The sequence below is a fragment of the Brienomyrus brachyistius genome, chromosome 17 (genome assembly GCF_023856365.1).
Source record: "Brienomyrus brachyistius isolate T26 chromosome 17, BBRACH_0.4, whole genome shotgun sequence".
Lineage (NCBI taxonomy): Eukaryota > Metazoa > Chordata > Actinopteri > Osteoglossiformes > Mormyridae > Brienomyrus > Brienomyrus brachyistius.
This window is the reverse complement of record NC_064549.1, coordinates 4,435,164-4,456,515: the sequence shown is the minus strand read 5'-3', so window position 1 is coordinate 4,456,515 and position 21,352 is coordinate 4,435,164. Positions and strand designations below refer to the sequence as shown.

The 21,352-nt window shown below is 46.4% G+C and overlaps 2 protein-coding genes across 3 annotated transcripts; one reads left to right on the top strand and one right to left on the bottom strand.

The window, feature by feature from the left end:
* Window positions 1-1,285: 1,285 nt before the first annotated feature.
* On the top strand, window positions 1,286-4,848 carry sptssb (serine palmitoyltransferase, small subunit B). Of its 2 annotated transcripts, none has more exons than XM_048982277.1 (2): window positions 1,286-1,574; window positions 3,317-4,848. In XM_048982277.1, exon 2 carries the CDS (start codon window positions 3,337-3,339, stop codon window positions 3,577-3,579), a length of 243 nt encoding a protein of 80 aa, XP_048838234.1. In that variant the 5' UTR covers window positions 1,286-1,574; window positions 3,317-3,336; the 3' UTR covers window positions 3,580-4,848. The 2 variants fall into 2 exon arrangements, with proteins under 2 accessions (XP_048838234.1, XP_048838233.1); XM_048982276.1 differs by lacking the exon at window positions 1,286-1,574 and adding an exon at window positions 1,597-1,789.
* Window positions 4,849-13,382: 8,534 nt separating this feature from the next.
* On the bottom strand, window positions 13,383-21,336 carry nmd3 (NMD3 ribosome export adaptor). Its single transcript, XM_048982149.1, is given in 19 exon segments — window positions 13,383-13,742; window positions 14,319-14,389; window positions 14,628-14,734; window positions 14,934-15,006; window positions 15,225-15,316; window positions 15,318-15,338; window positions 16,166-16,311; window positions 16,990-17,107; window positions 17,253-17,349; window positions 17,471-17,549; window positions 17,809-17,899; window positions 18,336-18,464; window positions 19,792-19,809; window positions 19,811-19,873; window positions 20,000-20,071; window positions 20,073-20,097; window positions 20,339-20,473; window positions 20,610-20,666; window positions 21,210-21,336. Coding segments are annotated over 18 exon segments (1,515 nt in total). The 5' UTR covers window positions 20,654-20,666; window positions 21,210-21,336; the 3' UTR covers window positions 13,383-13,608.
* Between the last annotated feature and the right edge of the window lie 16 nt (window positions 21,337-21,352).

Sequence of the window (21,352 nt, the reverse complement as noted above, 5' to 3'; positions counted from 1 at the left end):
ACCTGAATTCAATGGTTTGGAGGGGTGTACCAATACTTCTGGCAATATAGTGTATTATACACTATCAGATATATCCATCTGATAGCATGATTAAAAAAACAGCTGTCAAACATATTTTGATACAGTGCAGGGAAAACATGGAATGATTTTGTTATCATAGATAAATACCAACAAATGCAAATTCTTGTGTTCAGATACCCAGACATTGTCACATACTTTGGTTGTGTTTTCATCCATCCATCCATCCATCCATCCATCCACCCATCCATCCATCCATCCATCCATCCATCACCACCCTCTTATCTGGGATCCGGGTAGCTTCAGGAGAGATACCCAGACCTCCCTCTCCACAGCCTCTAGGAGAAACACTAAAAACCATTGTAATATAGCCTACGTCATGACGAGAAAAACGTACAGTAAAACTAAAGATCAGAGTCTCCCTGAGAAGCGCATATTTCCCCAGCGCAGCAGTAAAAGGGAAGACGCTGCTGACTGCAGTCTGTATCTCAGCGGCTGCGTCCACAGGGGACTCCGCTCCGCAGAAACAGCTTGTTCGGCGCGAGCATAAATGCTATTTTTAGTCATGGCGAAGACCGCGAAGCCGGACTCATAGCAGCAATCTCCACATAAGCAGCATCAACAACGAAGTGCTGATGCTATAAGTTAAACACATCTTAAGGGAAAATACGAGGCGCATCTTACAAAAATAAACATTTATCTGCGATGGCGATTCCATCGACGAGCGAAAAGACACTTCACCTCACCGTTAACGATCAAACGCAAACAGATATTTAAGATCACACACCAACACACCCTGAAACGCATAATTCTTAACTATTATCAGTGTATAAAACGTGTTCATGATATTAATTTTGTGAATTTCCACAAAGCTGTGCCACTGCAGTCTCGCACTACTTGAGCTGCGGTATTTCATCATACTCGGAAGGGCTGGTTTCCTACTCGGCAAAATACCGGTGGAGTATAATCATGATGTAAATGCGGTATAGGCTGGATTTAGGCATTGAGCAATTTCAGTATAAGAGCCAGTTGACGTGTCAGAGCCGTACCCAGAACCCATAAACGTGATTCCACTATATTAAATTCAAATCCGAGCCAGGTAAGAGTGGGACTTGAATGCAAAACGATCATTCCCCAACTATCTCCATGAAGCAGATTTTTGTCCGGTGGAGGGGGAGGTGCGCAGGTTTCCCCCCTCATCGCTACATCTTCGATGCGAGTGTCCCTCCATCTCACGAAGCATATGCCAGGCGCCCAGCTGTGACGCCTGCGGGGCCGCTAGCGTCACACTCTGTTGTTGCGCCTCAGCATCCCGCAAATCTAATGATCGGCGCAAACCGAGATGCATGTCACGGCACAATGAATGCTGCTGGTTTGCAACGGAGTTTCACGCAATCTGAACCACTGCGACAAAGCGTCGCTGCCATGTCGCAGCATTGCGGATGTCGTTAACTCCGGTGCTTGATCACCTTTTCATATATGGCGCTCGGATACTGTGCGTAGCAGCTGTACCCGTTAACACTTAATCCATAGCTGGATTGACATCTATGATACAGGTAGGTGTAAACAAGTGATACAAGTGGGTGTGGTATAACACGGAAAAAAATAGACCTGGTAAAATGACCTGGTATTAAGCAAACTGGTAGAACAGCTTTTCGTTTACACAAAGCAGCGGAACCGTAGTGGGACGCCTGTCATCGGTTCCGGGGTCCCGTAATAAACTTTGTCTAACGTGTCTGACATTGCGGAGGGAGAGCTCGGTTATTTCTGGGTGAGTACCGCATTTTCTCATCAGTACCGCTATTTCTCTCCAATTTCATTTGGCCGATTGCGAGTCAGAGATGCACAGTATACGATCACGGGTAACAATATCCTCTAGACTGTACTTAAGCAGCACTGTCATACGGCTTTAGCGAATAAGAAACGCTCTGCGCATGATTTCACTTTAATGACACCACTGTATGGTATAATTGCTCTTTCCAGTTGTGCTGTCAAATTGTCGTTGTTAGAATATTACTTATCGCACTCGTCTTCAGTCGCTCTGTCATACGCCTTTAAAAGGTTGCAGGCGTTTTGGAAAGATCCGCAGTTTTGTCGGTCGTTAATCGGCATCAGTCGCCTCATTGATACCGCGGCGCATCGGGGAATCGCCGTACAGCGTAATTAGCTGAATCGGACACGTATGTTGGTTAATAAACTTTGCATTGGCGAGTCACAGAGATGGCATGTTCTGGAAGAAGCTGGTCAGCTGCCAAAAAGACTGACACCTTCGCAAACACGGCAACGTGCACATGGAGCCGTCGCGGAGAATCGCCCTCACAGAACATCTCAGCGTCCCTCTCCCCGCACTGTAATCCCAGATGTCGGCTACATGCTGACCTTAGCACAACGTAGTATTTCCATTTGAGACTCAACATATGCATACAAATCTCTTACACCACACTGTCGGGTGCTCGGAGAAATGGGAAAACGTTGTTTTGATTCTAGGGGAAACACAGATGGGTAAAATAATGCTGTAGTCAGCTGTACCAGAGTCTCTCACTGGCCGCAGTTCGCTGACTCAGCCTCTCCTGTGCGATGAAGCAGGTTATTTTTCTGAGATTACACACATACTGGCGTTTAACGTATTAGTTACTCCTCAGTGTCGCGATGATCAAACAAAAGATGAATTGCGCGTGCATTTCTGTACAGTGGAGGAGCGGGTTTATGACGTTCCTGAAACTCCTGCGTGGGTCCAACTGCACTGTGGAGCCGTTGTCGCCCCCTTTATATAAAGGCACTCCATAGGAGCATCTGCCTGCATGGTGCTTCCTTGCAAATACAAACGTGGTTATAATGGTTGTGTTTGTTGAGCGTTGGCTCTTACTGCTACCAAAAAGACCAACATTCAGATTCGCATTGCAAGTACAGTTCATATTGCAAGTTGAAGGTTACTAAAGGTCATCAGCATACATGAGGGTTTTATGACCTGTAGCTGCCCCCCCCCCCATTCACTGCTGCTTTATAGTCACCCAGAGCCATACCCACCGCCACAACATAAAAGCCACTTTGGCTGAGACACCCTAAAGCTATGGTTGATGAATGCAGTTACACATGGTTACGTATGTCCACAAACAGATAATTATCGGGTAGGACTTTGGCTTGGTTGGGGAGGGGGGCCCATAAAACATAACATGCTGAGGACCAGAAGTGGTTTAATGGGCGAGGGGGGAGTGCAAGTCTTTGGTCTCTCTAACGCTGCTGCTGCTTCTCTGTGTTACGTCCTGTCCACATGCCTGCCTCCACCTGCCATCGAAAGCCTTGCTGGAACTTTCCGTCATGGATGTGAAGAACCTGAAGGATTACCTGCACTGGCTGTACTACCAGTACCTGCTCATCACCAGCATCTACGTCCTGGAGCCCTGGGAGCAGACGCTCTTCAACACGGTGCTCTTCACCATGGTGGCCATGGTCATCTACACCTCCTACGTCTTCGTGCCCATCCACGTCCGCCTGGCGCTGGAGTTCTTCTCTGGGCTGTGTGGCGGACAGCAGGAGAGCACGGTGGCTCTGATCAGCTAGCGGCCTCCCGACCTCAGGTCAGGTCCGCCGCTGTGGCTCCTGCAGACACCAGGTGGGTCGAGTGTTCAGAAACAGGGAATCGCCTTAACGCTAAGTAGCATGTAAACGTGAGGAGCACTTTTAGCAAACACCTAAGGATACCGGCTAATTCTATTTGACTCTGTTCCGGATTCCGCTTCACTCTGCACGCTAACATGTTCCCAAACGTGACTGGATGTACGTTTAGCTGTATGTTCTCTGTCCAGCCCCCTGTCCCCGCCGCGGGGGGGGGGGGGGATCTCAAAGTCACGTTGATGGTAAATCGGCTTCCTAGAAACCTGAGTGTTCGGGGCTCCCCTGTGATGTAACACTGCGACGGGCCACATGCGGGAATGCTGGTCTGCATCTTCACACATTAGCACGTTAGCCGGCTGCTCTGGTAGATGATTTTACCATACCTACCGTATTAATATGATTAGAGGGTACGGGGGCTTCTGAATGGTGGATAAGTGAATGATACCAGACAGTACCATAAATGGGGGGGCAGATTTTTTTTTCTCGCTGCAAAGGGCTGTGAAACTCACAAACAAGCCGCTTTTATTCGATATTTACTGCTGACACGTACACACTGACTGAACGATGAACACTATGAATTTAACTGTTGTAAAGCAGGCAGGCTTCGATCTGGACAAATATTGACTCTGTTTTTGTTTGAGGTCTGGCCCGTCTGGGTTGCTAAGCAAAGAATGTGCACAATATCTTTTGTTAAGCATGAATGCTGTCAAAGCCCGTGATGTCACGGCTCACATGACATATTCAGCTCCTCAATCATTTTCTTGGTTTTGTTAAGTGAATATTAAAAAAGTTGAAAACTACATGGGAAGTCAAGATGATTAAAAAATGCTAATTTTTACCTATTTCCTTTATTCCATTATTAAAATTGCCTTTGACAGTGGGGTGGTGGTCTTCTAAGTATTTATGCTTGATATTTATATACAATATGCTGAAAAAAATTTGGCTAGCTTTTACTAATTGCCAGTTTTTTTTTTTTTTTTGAGCATTTACTTGTTGGCATATATGTTTGTAATATGCTCTGTTGACTGAAATTGCCATTCAATGAATGTACTGTAATCATCCGAAGTCAAAATGTTTAAGTAGGTTGATTGATGTAAGTGTAAATTCACTGAATTCATAGTTTCATACCACGTATGTCGCCTGTGTATAAAGTTACCAGTTTCTGTAAACAGCCCCTCCGCTTTCTTTTTACTAATAAAAGTTGTTTTGCTAATAGTTGTTTCATGCGTTACGATTCATCATTCCTTCAACAAAACATACCATGTTGGTTTCCAGGGACGCTGATCAGTGTCCAAGTCAAACAGAAAAACGATACGATTTTCAGCTCCGGCCAGCAATTTGTCAGCGTGTGACACCTTAATAGTGACACACCCCTCAATCAGGGCCACCTCCTGCCAGCCGTTTGCTTCAGCTTGGATTGTCAATGAACAAACGACAATCAAATGAGAATTTTGGCCGGTCGGCCGATCGGCCAGCATCAAATTTAGCCACTCCCCTTGGAAAAGCCAGTTGTAGACGGTATGCCCCCCCCCCGCCCACTTTCCCTTGGCACTGTGCCAAACTCCATGGGAGAGAGTGGCTTCCAGGTAGCGGGGAGCATGAGGAATTCATCCTGTTTGCAGTGGACAGCGGATAACGACGACAAACCGGTTCCTTCAGGGATGCAAGAATGCATGCCCGGGAGCCTGCTATAAGCAGGAATCCAAAACAAATCTACCGTCAGTCCCGAAATAGCAGGCTGAATGTCCACCCCCCCTATTTCCCAACACTGACCATGGAGAACATTTTGCGTTAAAAAAAAAAACACTGAACAAATGTCACCATGCTATGTCAGGTGTAGTGATTGGCCAGCCTGGGGGAGCAGAAAGGCATTCAGCTGTCATCTGGGCCGCCTGTCACTTAGCCTGCAGTTATTAAAAACACCACCTAAAAAGACCCAAAACATTAAGTATCGCTTACTGCGATATTCCTGGTCTGCCGGTATCGGGTTACTGGGTATTAAAACAGCTGTTAGCAACTTCTAGAAATGCAACAACTGTCTTGAAGCGACTTCTGGACACTATCTGAACTTATAGACGCCTTGCAGCAATATGTGTGCCCCCCCCGACTGCGCTTGACTCAGATTCCGCAGGGCTGTTACATCATGGGGGGGGGATTGGAGTGCGGAGGATTAAGTCACGGGTTTACCCAGAACAGCATTTCATTTTGGGGGTGGGGGTGGGGGGTGTCATGGTCTACTAGGGGGCCAGAACAAGGAAAGCATAGAAAAAAACATTGCTACTGCTTAAAGGTTTTTTTAAATAAAAACTAACAGTATTTCTTCCTGGTTGCGAACAGCGTGAACAACAGCGTGACGGGGGTTGAGTCGTGATATTAAACAGAATCCCAGAATTCACAGCTAAAATCAAGCCATTCCATCAGCAATGTCTCATGGAGGAAGCTGAGGAGAAAGGCAGGGAATCATTGTTGCATTTTATTTTCATACATTGTTAAAAGCAATTAATTCGCAATATTCGTTTTATTTTTGTTGAAGGCCAATAGCTTAAAAAAGAGGGGTATTTCCAGTTATTAAGCCTGAGTTCAATGGCTTTTGGTTTTAGAGCGACTCGCCAAATAGGTTTAAATTTGAAGTTTTGTGCCCATAAACATTCACCTTCTGTTTGGAGAGTGATGTCACAAACTGGGAACAAAAAAAATACTGTTGCAGGACATTGGAATAAAACCTTGAGTCATGTTCAAAAGAAGTTGCATTGTTTGGCAGTGAAACCAAATAAGAATATGTTTATATTAATAGGCATTAGCAGTGGAGAGCAGTGAGTGGCTCAGTCCCTGTGCCAGTGGATCACCTGGCCTTGGCAGAACTGTCACATGACCTTGGGTCCTTGAGCAAGGCCCTTAACCCCCAGCTCCGGGGATGCTGTGCGTTAGCTGACTCTGCGCCTGTGACCCCCCGAGCTAGGGAGAGCAAGATGGGGTCGGCAAAGAAAAGCATTCCAATGTACCTGTACTTTGCAAATGGCAAATAAAGCACAGTTGTTTGTTTTTGTTAATTATTGTCATCATTGAAGAATGCATAAAAGAATAACAATATCCTGGACATGTTCCTCAGGACACAGGGGGGGGTCCTGGATGAAAGGTTGAAAACCCTCACATGACATGTCCAGGATTGTTCTGCCTCGTCCTCCGAAGCCTTCGTGAGCCTTGCTGGAAGGTGGGATGTGTCAAGCTCCTCTCCAGGCCTTATCTCCGCTGATCTTTTATTCCTTGTAACCAAACACTGGCAGCTATGAAACCGCAACACAATGACTGCACTGAGAAGATCACGTTTCCCAAACGCGGCCGGGGGCAGCCCGCCAAGTCCTGCAGGCGGCGGGCAGGGAACGAGAGTGAAATTTTAAAAATAATAATAAAAAAAAATACCTCAGAGGCACATTATCCGCCGTGTTGCACGGTTGCGTGCCATTCAAGAGCGAAAGGCGTTGCACACGATAAACGCCGTCTGCTGGCTGGCATGTCGTGGGGGGGGGGGGGGGGGGGGGGGGGGGGGGGGGCAGGAGTAAGTGTAACTGAACAATTAACCTATGTTGCTAGAATAATAACACTTGAAACTTCTACAACAGAGCAACTTAGAAATCAGTATAAAGCGGCTGAAGAAAAGTATAAGTATAATCTGCCACCATGACAGAAAGCAGGTTCTCCGAGAGAATGGAAGACAAAAGAAAAAAAAACCTTTATATCTCCTCCCTTCAGGTCACAGTGTCACCCCCCCCCCCAAACCCTCATGTCTGGAAGTCCAATCCCGTTAATCTGTCGTACGTGTCGTTTTCACAAGACCTGAGTGCCTGTTGTGGAGATCACATCCTATCTGCTTGGTGATAGTTCCCATATTATTAGCCTAGCATACATTTTCTTTACGACTTAAGTTTTGTCATAGTGGTTCAACATCTGAAATAAATTGAAAAGAAAAAAAAAAAGATGATAGAAAGATCACACGTGGTTATCTACGATGCCTGGCAGATGAAATTTAACATCGATAAATGTAAGGTACTCCATCTAGGGAGCAGAAATATAAAGTACAGGTATTTCTTGGGTGTCACTGAAATGAAGGTAGCTGATCATGAGAAAGACCTTGGTGTGTATGTTGATGCTTCCATGTCCCATTCTCGCCAGTGTGGGGAAGCAATAAAAAAGGCCAATAGGATGTTGGGGTATATCTCCAGGTGTGTGGAGTTTAAGTCAAGGGAGGTAATGCTAAGATTATACAATTCCTTGGTGAGACCTCACCTAGAATATTGTGTGCAGGTTTGGTCACCATATCTTAAAAAGGACATTGTGGCCTTAGAAAAGGTGCAGCGTAGGGCCACAAAAATGATTCCTGGTCTTAGAGGAATGTCATACGAGGAACGGTTACTTGAGCTAAATCTGTTCAGTCTCAAGCAAAGGAGACTGAGGGGGGACATGATCCAGGTATATAAGATTCTAACAGGTTTGGATGCTGTTCAACCAAATAGTTACTTCAGCATTAGTTTAAATACACGAACTCGTGGCCATAGGTGGAAATTAGCGGGAGAACACTTCAAGCTGGATTTAAGGAAGCACTTCTTTACACAGCGTGTAGTCAGAGTATGGAATACCCTTCCTGATAATGTAGTGCAAGCTGAATCCTTGGGTTCCTTTAAATCAGAGCTAGATAAGATTTTAACGACTCTGAGCTATTAGTTTAGTTCTCCCCAAGCGAGCTTGATGGGCCGAATGGCCTCCTCTCGTTTGTATAGTTCTTATGTTCTTATGTTCTTATGCCGGTCATCCACGATTATCCGAGAAAACTGCTAGCGTCAATCCTAGTCGCACTCCTGATTATGCTAATTACCCAAGGTCCAGAACAATGGTAGGTGGAAGGCTCACACACCGCTCTGCCACTCCCTGCCAGAACCTGTCTACATGCCAGGATGGGTGCGGTTACCTACAGGCGACGGCTGCAACTTCAGTGCCCGGCGGACACTCACAGGTCACTCAAGGTGTCACTCTGCGGGTCAGTGGATCACCAATGGTGATCGTTTTGGAAGGTCATGTGACTTGGCCGAAAACACTGCAGCACACCATCCTCCACATGGGGGAAGGATGTGAAGGAGATGTGGGATCTGAGTATGACAAACGTGTAACAGAAGCACCTGATGCTGGCAGTCTCAAAAAGTTACTATTCTGACTCCAAAACATCTCCTTGAATTCGATAAGTTTCTTAGGCATCTGATGTCTTGTAATACCATCTAAAGCAGGGTTTCCCCAATTGGGTCCTCAAGGACTCCGAGACGATCTACGTTTTTGCTTTGGGAAGTGCAAGAGAGCAGAAATGTGGACTGTCTGGCAGGGAGCTGGGAGGGAGCAGAAATGTGGGCCGTCTGTGGGCCCCAAGGCCTGGCTGGGAAGCACTGAACTAAAAAGTTGTTATGGAACACAAACAATTCCTCAAACCAGCAGTCAAAGCAGAGGGACAAAAAAGAAGATGGTAACAAAGAGAGGAGCCCAGAATACATGCCGCTGCGTCACCGCGTTCGGCACTGGGCGGAGCACACAAGTCACTTCACCCTCTGCACTATTCACCCCTATGAGCTGCACAGCCTGGAACGTTCAGCAGACGATCAAAAAAGCAGAATCACGGCAGATGGGGGCCGGGCGGGGTGAGCACGAGCACTGGCATGCTCTCAAAATCTCTGCTCGACAGACATGATCCCATAATTGGTATCTGTGAATTAACGCCACTCCAAACTGCATAAACCATACCTACTCACTGCTGCTACATCTACTACTCTTCCACTGCAGCCTAGAACCACATTTCCTGTCCCCTCAATAACCTTACAGGGCCAGCAAAACCGAAGACCTGCTTCCTTGTGAAGTCGTCCAACCTTCAAGTGCTCAAAATGGTGTCATCAAAATATTTCAGCTACAGCTGCCGTTTCAAGCGCGAGTTATTCACTGCATTCAAGTCGGCCTGGGAGACCTGAAGACCGGACCCCCCCTCGCAGACCCAAGAGGAGCCTCATGGACTCTCTGGTCTCATCATGATAGGATCTCAGATCAGCTCACACCCTGGGTAGGTCCCCATCTTCACTGGCAACTCAGCACAAACCAGTTTCCCAAGATGCATGCATTGGGATTATTTAATAATGTCTGTTAATGAAAACATTGGGTAATTTTTACATGGTGGAATGGTGAGGGACGAGAGTAAAGGAGGGCAAGAAATGAAGCTGATACAGGTGTAATCCTCTCCTTAAAATATGACAGCCAGTGAATTAGGAGGGACCCTGTCCTTTGAACCCGGGAACTCAAATGGTTGCTGCCCATTCAGAATTTTGAAAGGTGATGACATTTTACCCAGATCATTCTTAAAGTGCACCACTTACATTAAGAAACCCATTTTGGCAGCGCAGGGGGGCCACAGACAGGTCACTGAATAGTCCTCTAGTGATCCTAAGAGGGGAGAGGAGAGATCGTCTACCAGCTCCTGTGATGTCAGCCCAGCATCCTAACAGGAAACAGCCACATGGACAGGCGAGACGGGGACGTGACCCTTTGTGATTCAGCGGCAGGCGAAGGAGCCGTCGGCGTGACGACGAGGCTGTGCACGAGTCGCTTAGGAAGGCCTGCAGCTCTCAAGGCGGGAGAGTCGTCCAGCAGCTTCACAAAGAACAAACAAGAGAGCAGCACACGGAAATAGGACACGATTATTCAGGGAGGATTTCAGAGCTGGGGCGTGGGGGACCATCTTAATGTCCACAGCTTCATGGCGTGCATGACCCTAAATAAACACCGTTTAATCACAGTTTTACAGCTCGTTACTCAACTGCCTTGTAACAGGCATGAGTGATGTAGATTAATTGGCCGCTGAGTTCACAGGTGAGGCACCATATTGGCAGCAGGCTGTCAACCACCCGGCGCCTCCATGATCAAACCATCACGACCCTAGGGGGGGGGGGGGTCATATAGTATAAATGCTATGTTATTTATAGCAAATAATATAGTATTGTGCTATTACTTATTAACTAGTCTTAATGTTAATTCATCATTAATGAATTGTGACGCAGGTTTTATCTTTAGTTACTATGTGTGTTAATTCTATGAACTTTGGGAACTGAAGGAACGAGTCATGAATAACTTAAATAACAACCTCAATGCATCCTGATTCATTATCTCAATCATTACTACATTTGTTACTCTGTTAATTCTGTGAAACTTTGCGAACTGCTGAAGTACAGAAAACAATTTCACTTACGAAATAAGTGAATTGCTGATGTTGTGTTCGTCACCGAATTGTGACATCTTATATCTTAAGTAGCTACTGTATTTGTTCATGATTTGTACTTCAGTAGTAACGAGTATTTATGGCCATCACGTAAAGCGCAACCTGTTCGATGGCCATCATACGAGCTGAGCAATGTCATAGTTTGCACTGGGTTGGTCCTCCAGGGCGTACCAAAGAACAGGACCATGGGAGAGGTCCCATTGTTTTACACCCCTCCCTCAGCACACAGCTCCGGAGCCCAGCTCCTCTGGGCAGAGGGGGGCACTCCTAGCCACCACAGCTTCCAGGGAACGTTGCAGAACTTCATCATTTTCATAACTGGGCGTTTGTATCTTGAGGCAAGCCACCAGCGCACACCTCAGATAAGACAAACCCCTGCACCTCCGCCACACTGTTCAGCTGCAGTTAGCATGACAGGTGCAGGGCAGGAAGGCAGCAAGGCTCAGTCATGCCTCATGTCACGGACCACAGCGCAAAAACAAGAGTGTTACACACGGCAGCGAAGCGCGGATGTTCCCCCGCAGGATCCGGCTTGAGGGAACATTATTCAAAGACTGCAAACTTGAAACAGAAAGAGAAGAGAGAACCAGGGTGCAAACCGTGGCAGAAACCAGGTTTCAGAAGGTGCTTTAAAGGGAAGTTTAAAGTAAAAATGACATTGTTTGTACACAGAACAAAGATCTCCTGTCACAGGGTCACAAAGCATCACTTCCTTGTTGTGACTTCAGCTTCAAACAACAGTTGAGATTTATAGATTTCACTGAAAACCCAGGTTTCTCTTGGTGTACAAACTTAAGGAACAAAAATGGGGAACATTTTAATCATTTGATCACCATATTTTCAATACTGTTACTCTCCAGAACCGCATACGGACCTCCAGCTGCTGCCAAGAAATCAGCATTGTGGTCGTTCGGCAAAACGATACGTTTGGGTGTCTTCGAAGCGGCTATGCATCGATCAGGTCTGGTGAGCTGCCTCGCAACTTATAATTAGTCTCCTTTATGGACACCGAATATAGCTTTCGAGGAGCAGCCAAACATCCAGAAAGGTGCACATTCGATACACAAGATGCGGAACAGCATTAAGGATGGCTCTGTTTGGGAGACCACACCTACACACCACTTCTTAAAACGCTAATACAAGGAAAACCTCAGTACCAATTCCCAGTGCAATGCTTTCACAAATGAACCTTGTACAGACTGATAAGGTAACCGTATCCCATGCAACCCCAACCAGGCCCAAATGAAAAAATTCCAGTGTTTGCTTGAGAATAGGCAACATTAGCAAGCTGGAAGTAGCGATGGGAGAGACCAGGCTTCCAGAGGCACAGTGGGTAGGATTATCACACATGGTTTAACCCTGTGGGAACCAGCAAGGCGACCAGGGGGAAAGCAGGGGTAACAGCTCAGTGTTACCCCCCTATGGGGAGGGGCTAATGTCAGCCAGCCTCCTCTATGAAGTACAGGTCATGTCCCAAATGCTAGGCTCACAGAACTTTTGTAGTAATGAAAACATGCTCATCCATCACTACAGGTCAGGTGGACATTAAGGTGCCGGGTCCCAGGATGATGACAGCTGATGCAACCTGCTGATCCCATCGTGAGGCACCTTCCCCAAACTTCTCCGTTAAATTGACCATCAAGTTTTGGAACAAATTAATCACGATGCCTGTATATTATACACCTGTGGTAAAGCAAAGCCTAGGGGCCACCCAGCTAACGAGCTCAGGTCAACAATATAACCTTTAATAAGCCCCCCCGGACCCCACACACACCTCCGACTTACCCCCGGCTGCCCTCTAATAAAGGGGAAAATAAAGGCCGCTCCCCTCCCACTTCAAAGGCGACCCTCAGCCTCTTTCCCAAGTGGATCTAGTTTCAACAAATCAGGGATCGAGTTCCAACCACATAACCCCCCCGGCCCACCTCGACCTGCTCGCCCTTTAGCTCTGCTTAAAGAAACCACTGGAGGGCCCAGGTCGGACACCCAATACCCATGAATATCAACCATTAAGGAGCCCCAAGCACCTCTGCCCCATCTGCTGCCCCCATGACACCCAATGGTCCAGTGAACTTGGGGCCGTTTGTGGGGTTCCGATTCCCCAGGAGACACAGGTCATACCAGGAGCCCTAAAATGGAGAAGCGCGGCGCGATCTGATCGAACGCCATTGAGAACTCATGCCAAATGAAGAACCAATATCTGACACCAGCAGCCTGGCACCCGGGGTGGGGGGGTATGGTGAGACCCTGAGATTAATACTTATGAGCATGAGGTAGAGACACTGATTTAGCTTCAGGAGGCAGCTGGCATCACGGTAACACCCAGCGGCTAAGTATTGGGGCTTCCAGCATTTTCCCCTCGGTCGGCTCAGACCAGTGTACCAATGTCTCCGCTGGTGGGCAACATGTGTATTACATCAGAAAAAATAAAGTAAGATTTTGAGCCAACTATTATTCAATACTATTTAATCATAGTTACTTTTAGTTACTATTTGTTGTTACTATTCTTGTAGTATAATACAGGTTTTTGCGCGAGATACGATGATTACATGCTAAACATGGCATTTTAAAAACTGGGTGAAAAGTCACTTTTCCACCATGCAACAGGATGCTGTGCTTTAAATGTTTTCCCCACACACACACCGCACCAAAGCCACGTGCACCCAGGGGGGGGTCTAGTCGGTCATCATGTCAGCCCCCTCGCCACCCGTGGCATCACTCAGGCTCAGGTCCTCCAGCATTTCCACCAGGGAGATTCTAGGGGCTCCGTCGTCGTCAGAGTCGCTCTCCACCGGGATCCTGGAGGGATCTGCCAGGAAGATGTCAGTACATCAACTCAACTGAGCAACCGAGCTCCAACATGTGTTTCTAAAGCAAAATGCAACATTAAAAACTGGCAAACAGCAAGGGATAACTTATTATAATTACATACAAGTAGTGGCCTAATAGGTAGGGAAGCGCACTTCTAATCGAAAGGTTGCTGGTTCGAATCCCCGACCAGCAAAGCACCACTGAGGTACCCTGAGCAAGGTACCGCCCCCAAGCACTGCTCCCTGGGCACTGAATTAGCTGCTACCTGCTATGTCACATTGTCACATATGGGTTAAACGTAGAGAACACATTTCATTGTTGTGCACTGTGGTGTGTCAACACTGATCACTGATCACCTAATTCTAATCACTTTAATGTTCAGACACCAGTAAGATTGACTTGCCCCAAGATGAACTAATATGCAGGTTCTGCTCTGTAGCTGGTCAGCCCCAATTAAAATCACATTCATTAACCAACTTGCATTATTAACCTAATTCTTCATCGAGTGGCTGGAACACGAGGGTCTCGGGGGAGTTACCCCAGGCCGACATCATTCTCGCGGCCTCAGACTGACCTCTGTAGATGTTGACATTCTTCCTCAGAGCTTCGTCTTCCTCGAGATCTTCCAGGAAGTCTTGGTATTGCCTGAGAAGCAGATGGAACACAGTATCAGCAACACTAGATGCGATTTCACAGTCATCGCTCAGAAGAGGACGACAGAAGTAAGCTGCAAAGCGCAAAGGAAGCTTTCCGATGCTTCGAGGCGGGAGAATTCGGGTTTGGCTGAGGCTCAGTATCGATTACTCAGGGAGAACCGGCCACCGGGCTCAAGCAGAGATGCATGACCCAGTTCCCAAAGGTGTGAAACCCAGCCTCCGCCCACCTCTCGTCATCCGACTCCATGCCCTCCCGGTCTCTGTCCATCTGCTTCAGCTTCCAGCTCCTGCGAGTCACTCGCCGGCTGCGGTCGTAGCTCTTCTTGATCAGCACCTGGATGGGGCAGAAACGTCAATCGCGACAAATACGTTAAACTGGCTGGTCGCTGAACTCGGTAAACCAACTGTGATGGCCTACAGTTCCTACCAGTAGAGGTCAGTATAAACCAAAGCTTGGCATTAGAGAGACTATTTCTAAAGGAAAACAATGAAAAGTCACTGAAAAATATGACGGCTGAACTCTGAGGTCTTACCACATCAGGGACATGGTGGGGGTTCATCTTGTTGAGAAACTCATCGTTGATGTTGGCATTGGCCAAGTCAAACCTTCGAGGTGAGGGGGGAAGAAATGCTTGAGAAAGTCCCAAGACCATTCAAAGAATGCCTCACCCAAAATAAACTACGGCGAACCATCAAAAAGGTAACCACGGCCACCATTTCCACAGCAGAACTTGCTTCTCCATTCCATTCCAGTGTAACCAGTACAGAGGCCGACCCCAGATTCTAAGGCTCAGTGGAGAAACCAGTGGCCTTCAGGGACTCACCCCAGAACCAGGTCGCCAATGTTCAGCAGGTGGCCCAGGAAGGTGCGGCAGTGGTACTGCTGGCTGGTGTTCATCTCAGACGTCTTCTGCACCCCACACTTCAGCTAGGGAATGCTGAACACACACACACACACATACAGACTGAACACGCGTGTGTGCAGATGCTTTCAGATCGGGGCAGACCTGCTCTAACAGAAGGGCTAGATAGCTTTGATTTGTTCAGTTTTTATATTATTTTTCTAAATTCAATTTGAAATTCAATTTAGTTTTACTTTACAGTGTGTTAGAGATTTTAAGAGATATTTCCATTTAATCTTTATACAGTTTAAGTTTAATTCATTTTATTTTCAGTAATATGTGGAAAGTTGAAGAGCAGTTCTGTGTATCTGATGTTCAGAGAATCCTGCACAAACAAAGAGCACATTATGTAAAAACGTTCTTAAGATGGACAAACATATTCTAGGTATCATTAATACCAATCTATCTATTAATACCAAGCTAAATCGTATTTAAAAATGGAAATTCTATGTTTGATTTTACTGCATTTCAGTTTTCAGAGGCAATATTTAAAGTTGTTGCTTAGTTGCAGTTTGTTTCCGTTAACAGTAACCCTTACTCAGAAATATTCATATGTGGAGAGGTTGAGGTCCACACTGAGGCATCCCTCCACTCAGAACATCCACGCAGGGCTGTTTTGCAGCTTACCTTCGAACATTTCAATGTGCTTTTTACAGTTACTGACATGTCACTGTATAGTGGAGAATTCATCTGCTAGCACTCACTGTGAATGCAGGCAGGTAAAAGAAAGTATGTGCCATGTAGTTTACGGTTACATTTATCCAGAGAAGCAGTGCATCATGGGCAAATTCACAGGGAGATTAAAAGATTCATACATCTTTAAGTCTCACAGCACTTCCTGTCGCCTACTTGTCCGACTTTACCTTATTGGAGCGGAGCCCAGCTCCGGCCCCCAGCTTCTGATCCCTGATGATGCTGAGGTCCATGATGATGAATTCCTCCATTTTGCGGGGGTCACACAGGCTGCCGAAGGGGTGTCTCCAGTAGGTACTCCCATCAACCTCGGCGACTGTGGCGTCAGCCAGGAAAAGGTCAGAGGTCAAGACCGTCACTCAGAGAAAAGCATAGTGGGTCGGCTTCTATCGAACCCAGTTCTACCCGGAGGGCCCGGCTGATTTATGCCGAGCCCAGAAGAATCTCCAGCAAGTTCCGAAGGGTGATCAAACGTGCATAGAGTCTTAAAAGCTCAGCTCTGAAAACCTCAGACAGTCAATAAATCAGAATCTCCAGTTCTGGACAGTGGGGTTCTGGTTTGGCCCTGATACGCATTTGAATGCAAGATGTGAACAGCACCTTTCTCAAGTGAATGAAGAAAAGAAATAAATAAAAAAAACTGAAAGAACATGTGGAGGCCAGATTTCAGCGTGCAGAGATTAAAATAGTTTGGGAGTAAGACGGTGCCGTCCTGGGGTGAGCGAGTCGACTGCGGGAGGAGGGTGTGGGGGTTAGCATTTTAAACTGTAAACAGATGGATTCTTGCACGATTCCTCCACACAGCAGCTGACACTGCCTTGTTAAATATAAAAATACTTAGTGCACGCATGAAGGCCCTGTCTAAAAAAACAGGACAGTTAGTCCTCCAGGCCACTAGGGACGTCACACCGCGATCTGAAGCAATCACTGGGTTGGGTAATTGATCACAAATCGTGAGAAGCTGAGCAGTGTAACGAGAGGGCAGGAAGCTCACTCTGCAGGGTGTTGGGGTCGATAAGCCGGATGGTGCTGGTGACTCGAATGCAGACACACACCTGCCCCATGTTCCCCAAGCTCTGGGCCAGGCGTGGTGACAGACACACCAAGTTATCCTAAGGGACAGAGGACACAGGGCCAGGGGGCAGAAATGTGCGAGTCAGGCATCGGCAGCTGACTGAAAGGTGTCCGTATGTCTGGATAAAAGCAAGCCACCAGGGTTTACGCCGCCCCTGCTCCCCAGAGAGCGACATCACACACCTTACAGATGGGGACAATCTCCACAGAGAAGGTGCTTTTGTAGTTGTAGGTGTTGGAGTGGACGTCATGTGAGATCAGGCGCTGAGATGCTTTAGACCTACAAGGGTGTTTGAATGTTTTCCCGCAAGTTTATACATGTGGATACCGATCAGAAAAATATATATTACAAAATTACAACACAAAGTTCAGCTGACAGCCAAGGGGAGGCTGAACTTCACCTGCAGGGGACAGTGCACTGCAGGAAGTCCACCATCTTCTGAGCATGCTGCTTGGAGCCGTAGTAAAAGTCGATGCCCTCTGCAGGCGGGAGCAAGAGATGCTTTTAGTTAAAAGGCGCAGCTTAGAAAGCAGGCTGTGCACCGGCAGAAACAGGACTCCCGCTAACGAGGAGCAGAAACGGTAAGCAGGTTACGACCGAAAAGCGGCGAGCACATGCTCAGCCGCAGGGAGATTTACCGTTTCGCACAGAGTTTATGGCCCTACAGCTTGGCCACAAAAGCTGCTTATCCCCCAGAAATCCAACCCACTCAAACGTGCAGATGTTGGAACAGCGTACCATGGATCTCCTTGATACGAAGCGAGTTCTGGTGCAATTTGTGTTTTAGAATCAGCTGCTCCAGGTAGAAAAATGTCTTCTTGTGAACTGTCTGCAAGAAAGACATCAAAATGTGAAATATACCGCACAAGATTTATCGCGGCCAATGGAGCCGAGGTGACGTCACCTGGCTGGGAGCTTTAATCCCAGGATGCACCCAACAAACCTCCACCCAACTAAAGCACTTCCTCAAACGCAAACTAAAAACATGTTAGGGACAGATGCCACTGCGATTGCTAAAAACTAGTGAAAAGTGAAAGAAATCCTGTAAAAATTGTGTTACTTCAGCCGATTCGGCGATGGTTTCCATTACAGCCAGCCTGTTGGATCAGTTTAAATGGCTAATTTTGTTCTTAAATTGAACCACATGCTTATTCATCATGTAGACATGAAGAATTCCACAATATATCCTAAGTAGGTCAAGTCTGACTAGGGAATCACTGGGTGCAGATTAATCCCTACAGAAGCATCTTCATGAGGAGACCAACCTTCTGCCTCACTTGCACTACTGCTTTCCAGAAGTCCTTGGCTTCAACTCGGTGACAGTCATCGCACATCTGGGACTGGACGATGAACTCCACCACAAACACTTGCTGAAGAATGGCACCATTCAGAACCTAGAGGCACATTAAAGGTCAGATACATTTTCTTGTCGTTTCTCCTTTGTGGAGAGCACCATCTCCCTTCGTTATTCTGGATTGGAGCAAACACACAGACAAATATAGTTTTACTACATTGAAAAGCCTGAAGATACTCCAACATGAGGTGACATTTACATTTATTTATTTAGCAGATGCTTTGACCTGAAGTGAGGTACGACTGAAGACATCTGAGGGTCAGAGAGCAGGGTCCCACCAGATTCCCTGGCGGAGGTGAGGTTAACCCTCTGGGGTCGAGGGCATCATCGGCGATGTAGTGTATTTTTTGCATCTATTTCAGTTTATATCTTGCTGAAATCTGAGAGTAGAATCACTATGGCTGACTAAATCCGTAATCTGTCTTCTTTTCAAAACATTCATTGGACGGAAGTATTAAAGTTTTCAAAATTAGGCCAAATCGGCAAAAAACTAAATCATGTCACCTTACTTTGTTTTGCCTGCATGGGGGGCGTGTAGTGCCGCCCTCACCTGAAGATCGCTATCTGCATTATAAACAGTCACATTACCGCGTATTCAAATCGCATTTGCATGATAATTTGATGAACAACGCAAAGGTGAACCGCGATCCAGATACATCACCATCAGCATAAAGGGGGGGGGGGGGATGTGGCCAGGTGTGAATGTTTCATTCATACACATGAAAGATCCTACATATTCAATGGAATGAGACCAGAAATAGTGACACGAGTTCGGTTTTTCTTATTTATTTATCCAGCTGAATGTTGCAACTACACCATTTAGTCACCTTCAAGTAGCCAAGACTTTGGTGATCAGATATCTGAGATCAAAACAAACTTCCACCATTGATTACTATGTACTTTTGTAATGTTTCTGCAAGTGTTCCAAACTGCATTTTGCAATGTTTATACTTCAAAATAAATCTGACATTTATAATATACATTAAAATTAAGATGAGTGTAAGGCCAAAACAAATAAGAAATTATTTGCCATGAATTAAGTTATATTAAAGAAATATGTTATCATGCCCCAGTCAGTGACAGTGTGTTCCCTACCCCTAGACCCCAGAGAGTTAAGGGCCTTGTTCAAACACACAATGGTGATGTGATCATTCGACTTGCCACAGGATTCTAAACCATGACCTTCTACACATGGACACGGATCCCAAACCAACTGAGTTAAGTACCTTCCAACCTACATGTATACTGCTCATGAATGACAGAACCCAGGGCAGCTCCTATAAGTCATGCTAAACATGCTAAAAGAAGAAGAAGCAGCAGCATCTAACTCAGCAGGCTACAATCCCATAGTACTGCACTCAGCTCACCTCTTTCTGGATGCTCAGCCTTCATCTTAATCCTCTTGGAATGTGGCTCGGTCCACAGGAAGCCAGCATCTATCAAACGAACCTGGAGCAGCCAGGAGAATCGGCCAGTTAGAACGCTTCCCAAGTCACACAGCTGCCCCCTCCTCCACAAGGGTTCCGCAGGACATGCTGCAGGAAAGCATTCAACCCCACTGCTAGAAAAACCTGCCTTTGACATTGACGACTTCAGCTTTTTAAGGCAAAGGGCAAGCAGCTCACGAGACTCCAGTGCACACTGCACCCCAGGTGCCAGGGGGCTGAAGGTACCTGCATAAAGGCGGCAAACCAAAGTAAGTTCATTGTACAACATAAAGATCTTTTAAAAAGGTCAAAGCAGCCAATCTCCTGCACATAATCATCACTGATGACCCACAGTTGGCCACCGGTTTTACTCCCTCCCAGCTCCATGCGAGACAGTTCACATTTTTGCTAAAACATGGACTGTCTGCAGGTCCCCGAGGGCCAGAGAAATACAGTTCTAGTGCTGCCTCTAAAGCACCGGTGATACCTTTCACATTGCTTGCAGAAATGCACTGAGACCTGCTTGGGAATCCCTTCAGAAATATCCACCTGTGTCCTCAGGCAGGACACACACATGTTGGCTGGATTTGGAGGTATAGGAACACCGCAGGTACAGCACAGGCTGAAAGAAGCACAGCATCACCGCTGAATAAGAGCCAACAATTCCCGGGAAAACAAAAGGTTAAGAAGCCACACCAGCTCTTTAAAATGACAATGAAACAACGTGATAAGGAGTACTACTGAACAAAGTCACTTACATGTTTCCCTGGTGGCTAGTGGCAGGTGCTTGGATGTACTCCATAACCGCCAATTCACTGTAAAACATTCAAGACGCGTAAGATATGACAGACAGCCTACCAGGCGTCACACACACACACAAAACTCAGTTGACAGGTGGGTTTGTCAGGAATAATTAAATAACCAATAAAGACTAAAATCCACCTCAAAATAACTTTTTAATATAACTGACCGTGTCAGGTTATGGCTATCGCAAGGGTTGCCAACTCTCAAACATCTGGCGTGACACTCACGCTTTCAGACTTACGCTCATGCAAGAAATCTTATAACGTACATTATTAATCTAAAATCACCTACATTCAAAGCGCAGGGGTAGTTTGTAAACCCTATAGACTATCTATAAAGTAATAAACTCCTACATACATGTAAATGAGTGGCAAACTTGTTTCGAATTGAAAATTTCACTATAACCAGCTGATCAAAGTCGACAAAACCACTATCGGTTAGTATAAACATGCATTGATAGCTGTTTGGAAGGTTGTTATATTGCTAGGAAACCCAGTATAACAGCATAAATACACATAATGTCCGAATCACATTAAAAAGACTTAAAGAATTACCGTCCCAGACCAACTCCCTATCCACGCCACCAGAGCACGCGAAAGATGCAGACTGATGATGAAATTCGCCGACCAGAGTGAAAGGACCCCGAGCATCGTCCTTATAGTAGTCCGCGTTTCGCCTGTGCTTTATGCACAAAAAA

Coding starts and splice junctions, on each gene's coding strand:
- sptssb (XM_048982277.1), top strand. CDS start 3,337: ATGGATGTGAAGAACCTGAAGGATTACCTGCACTGGCTGTACTACCAG.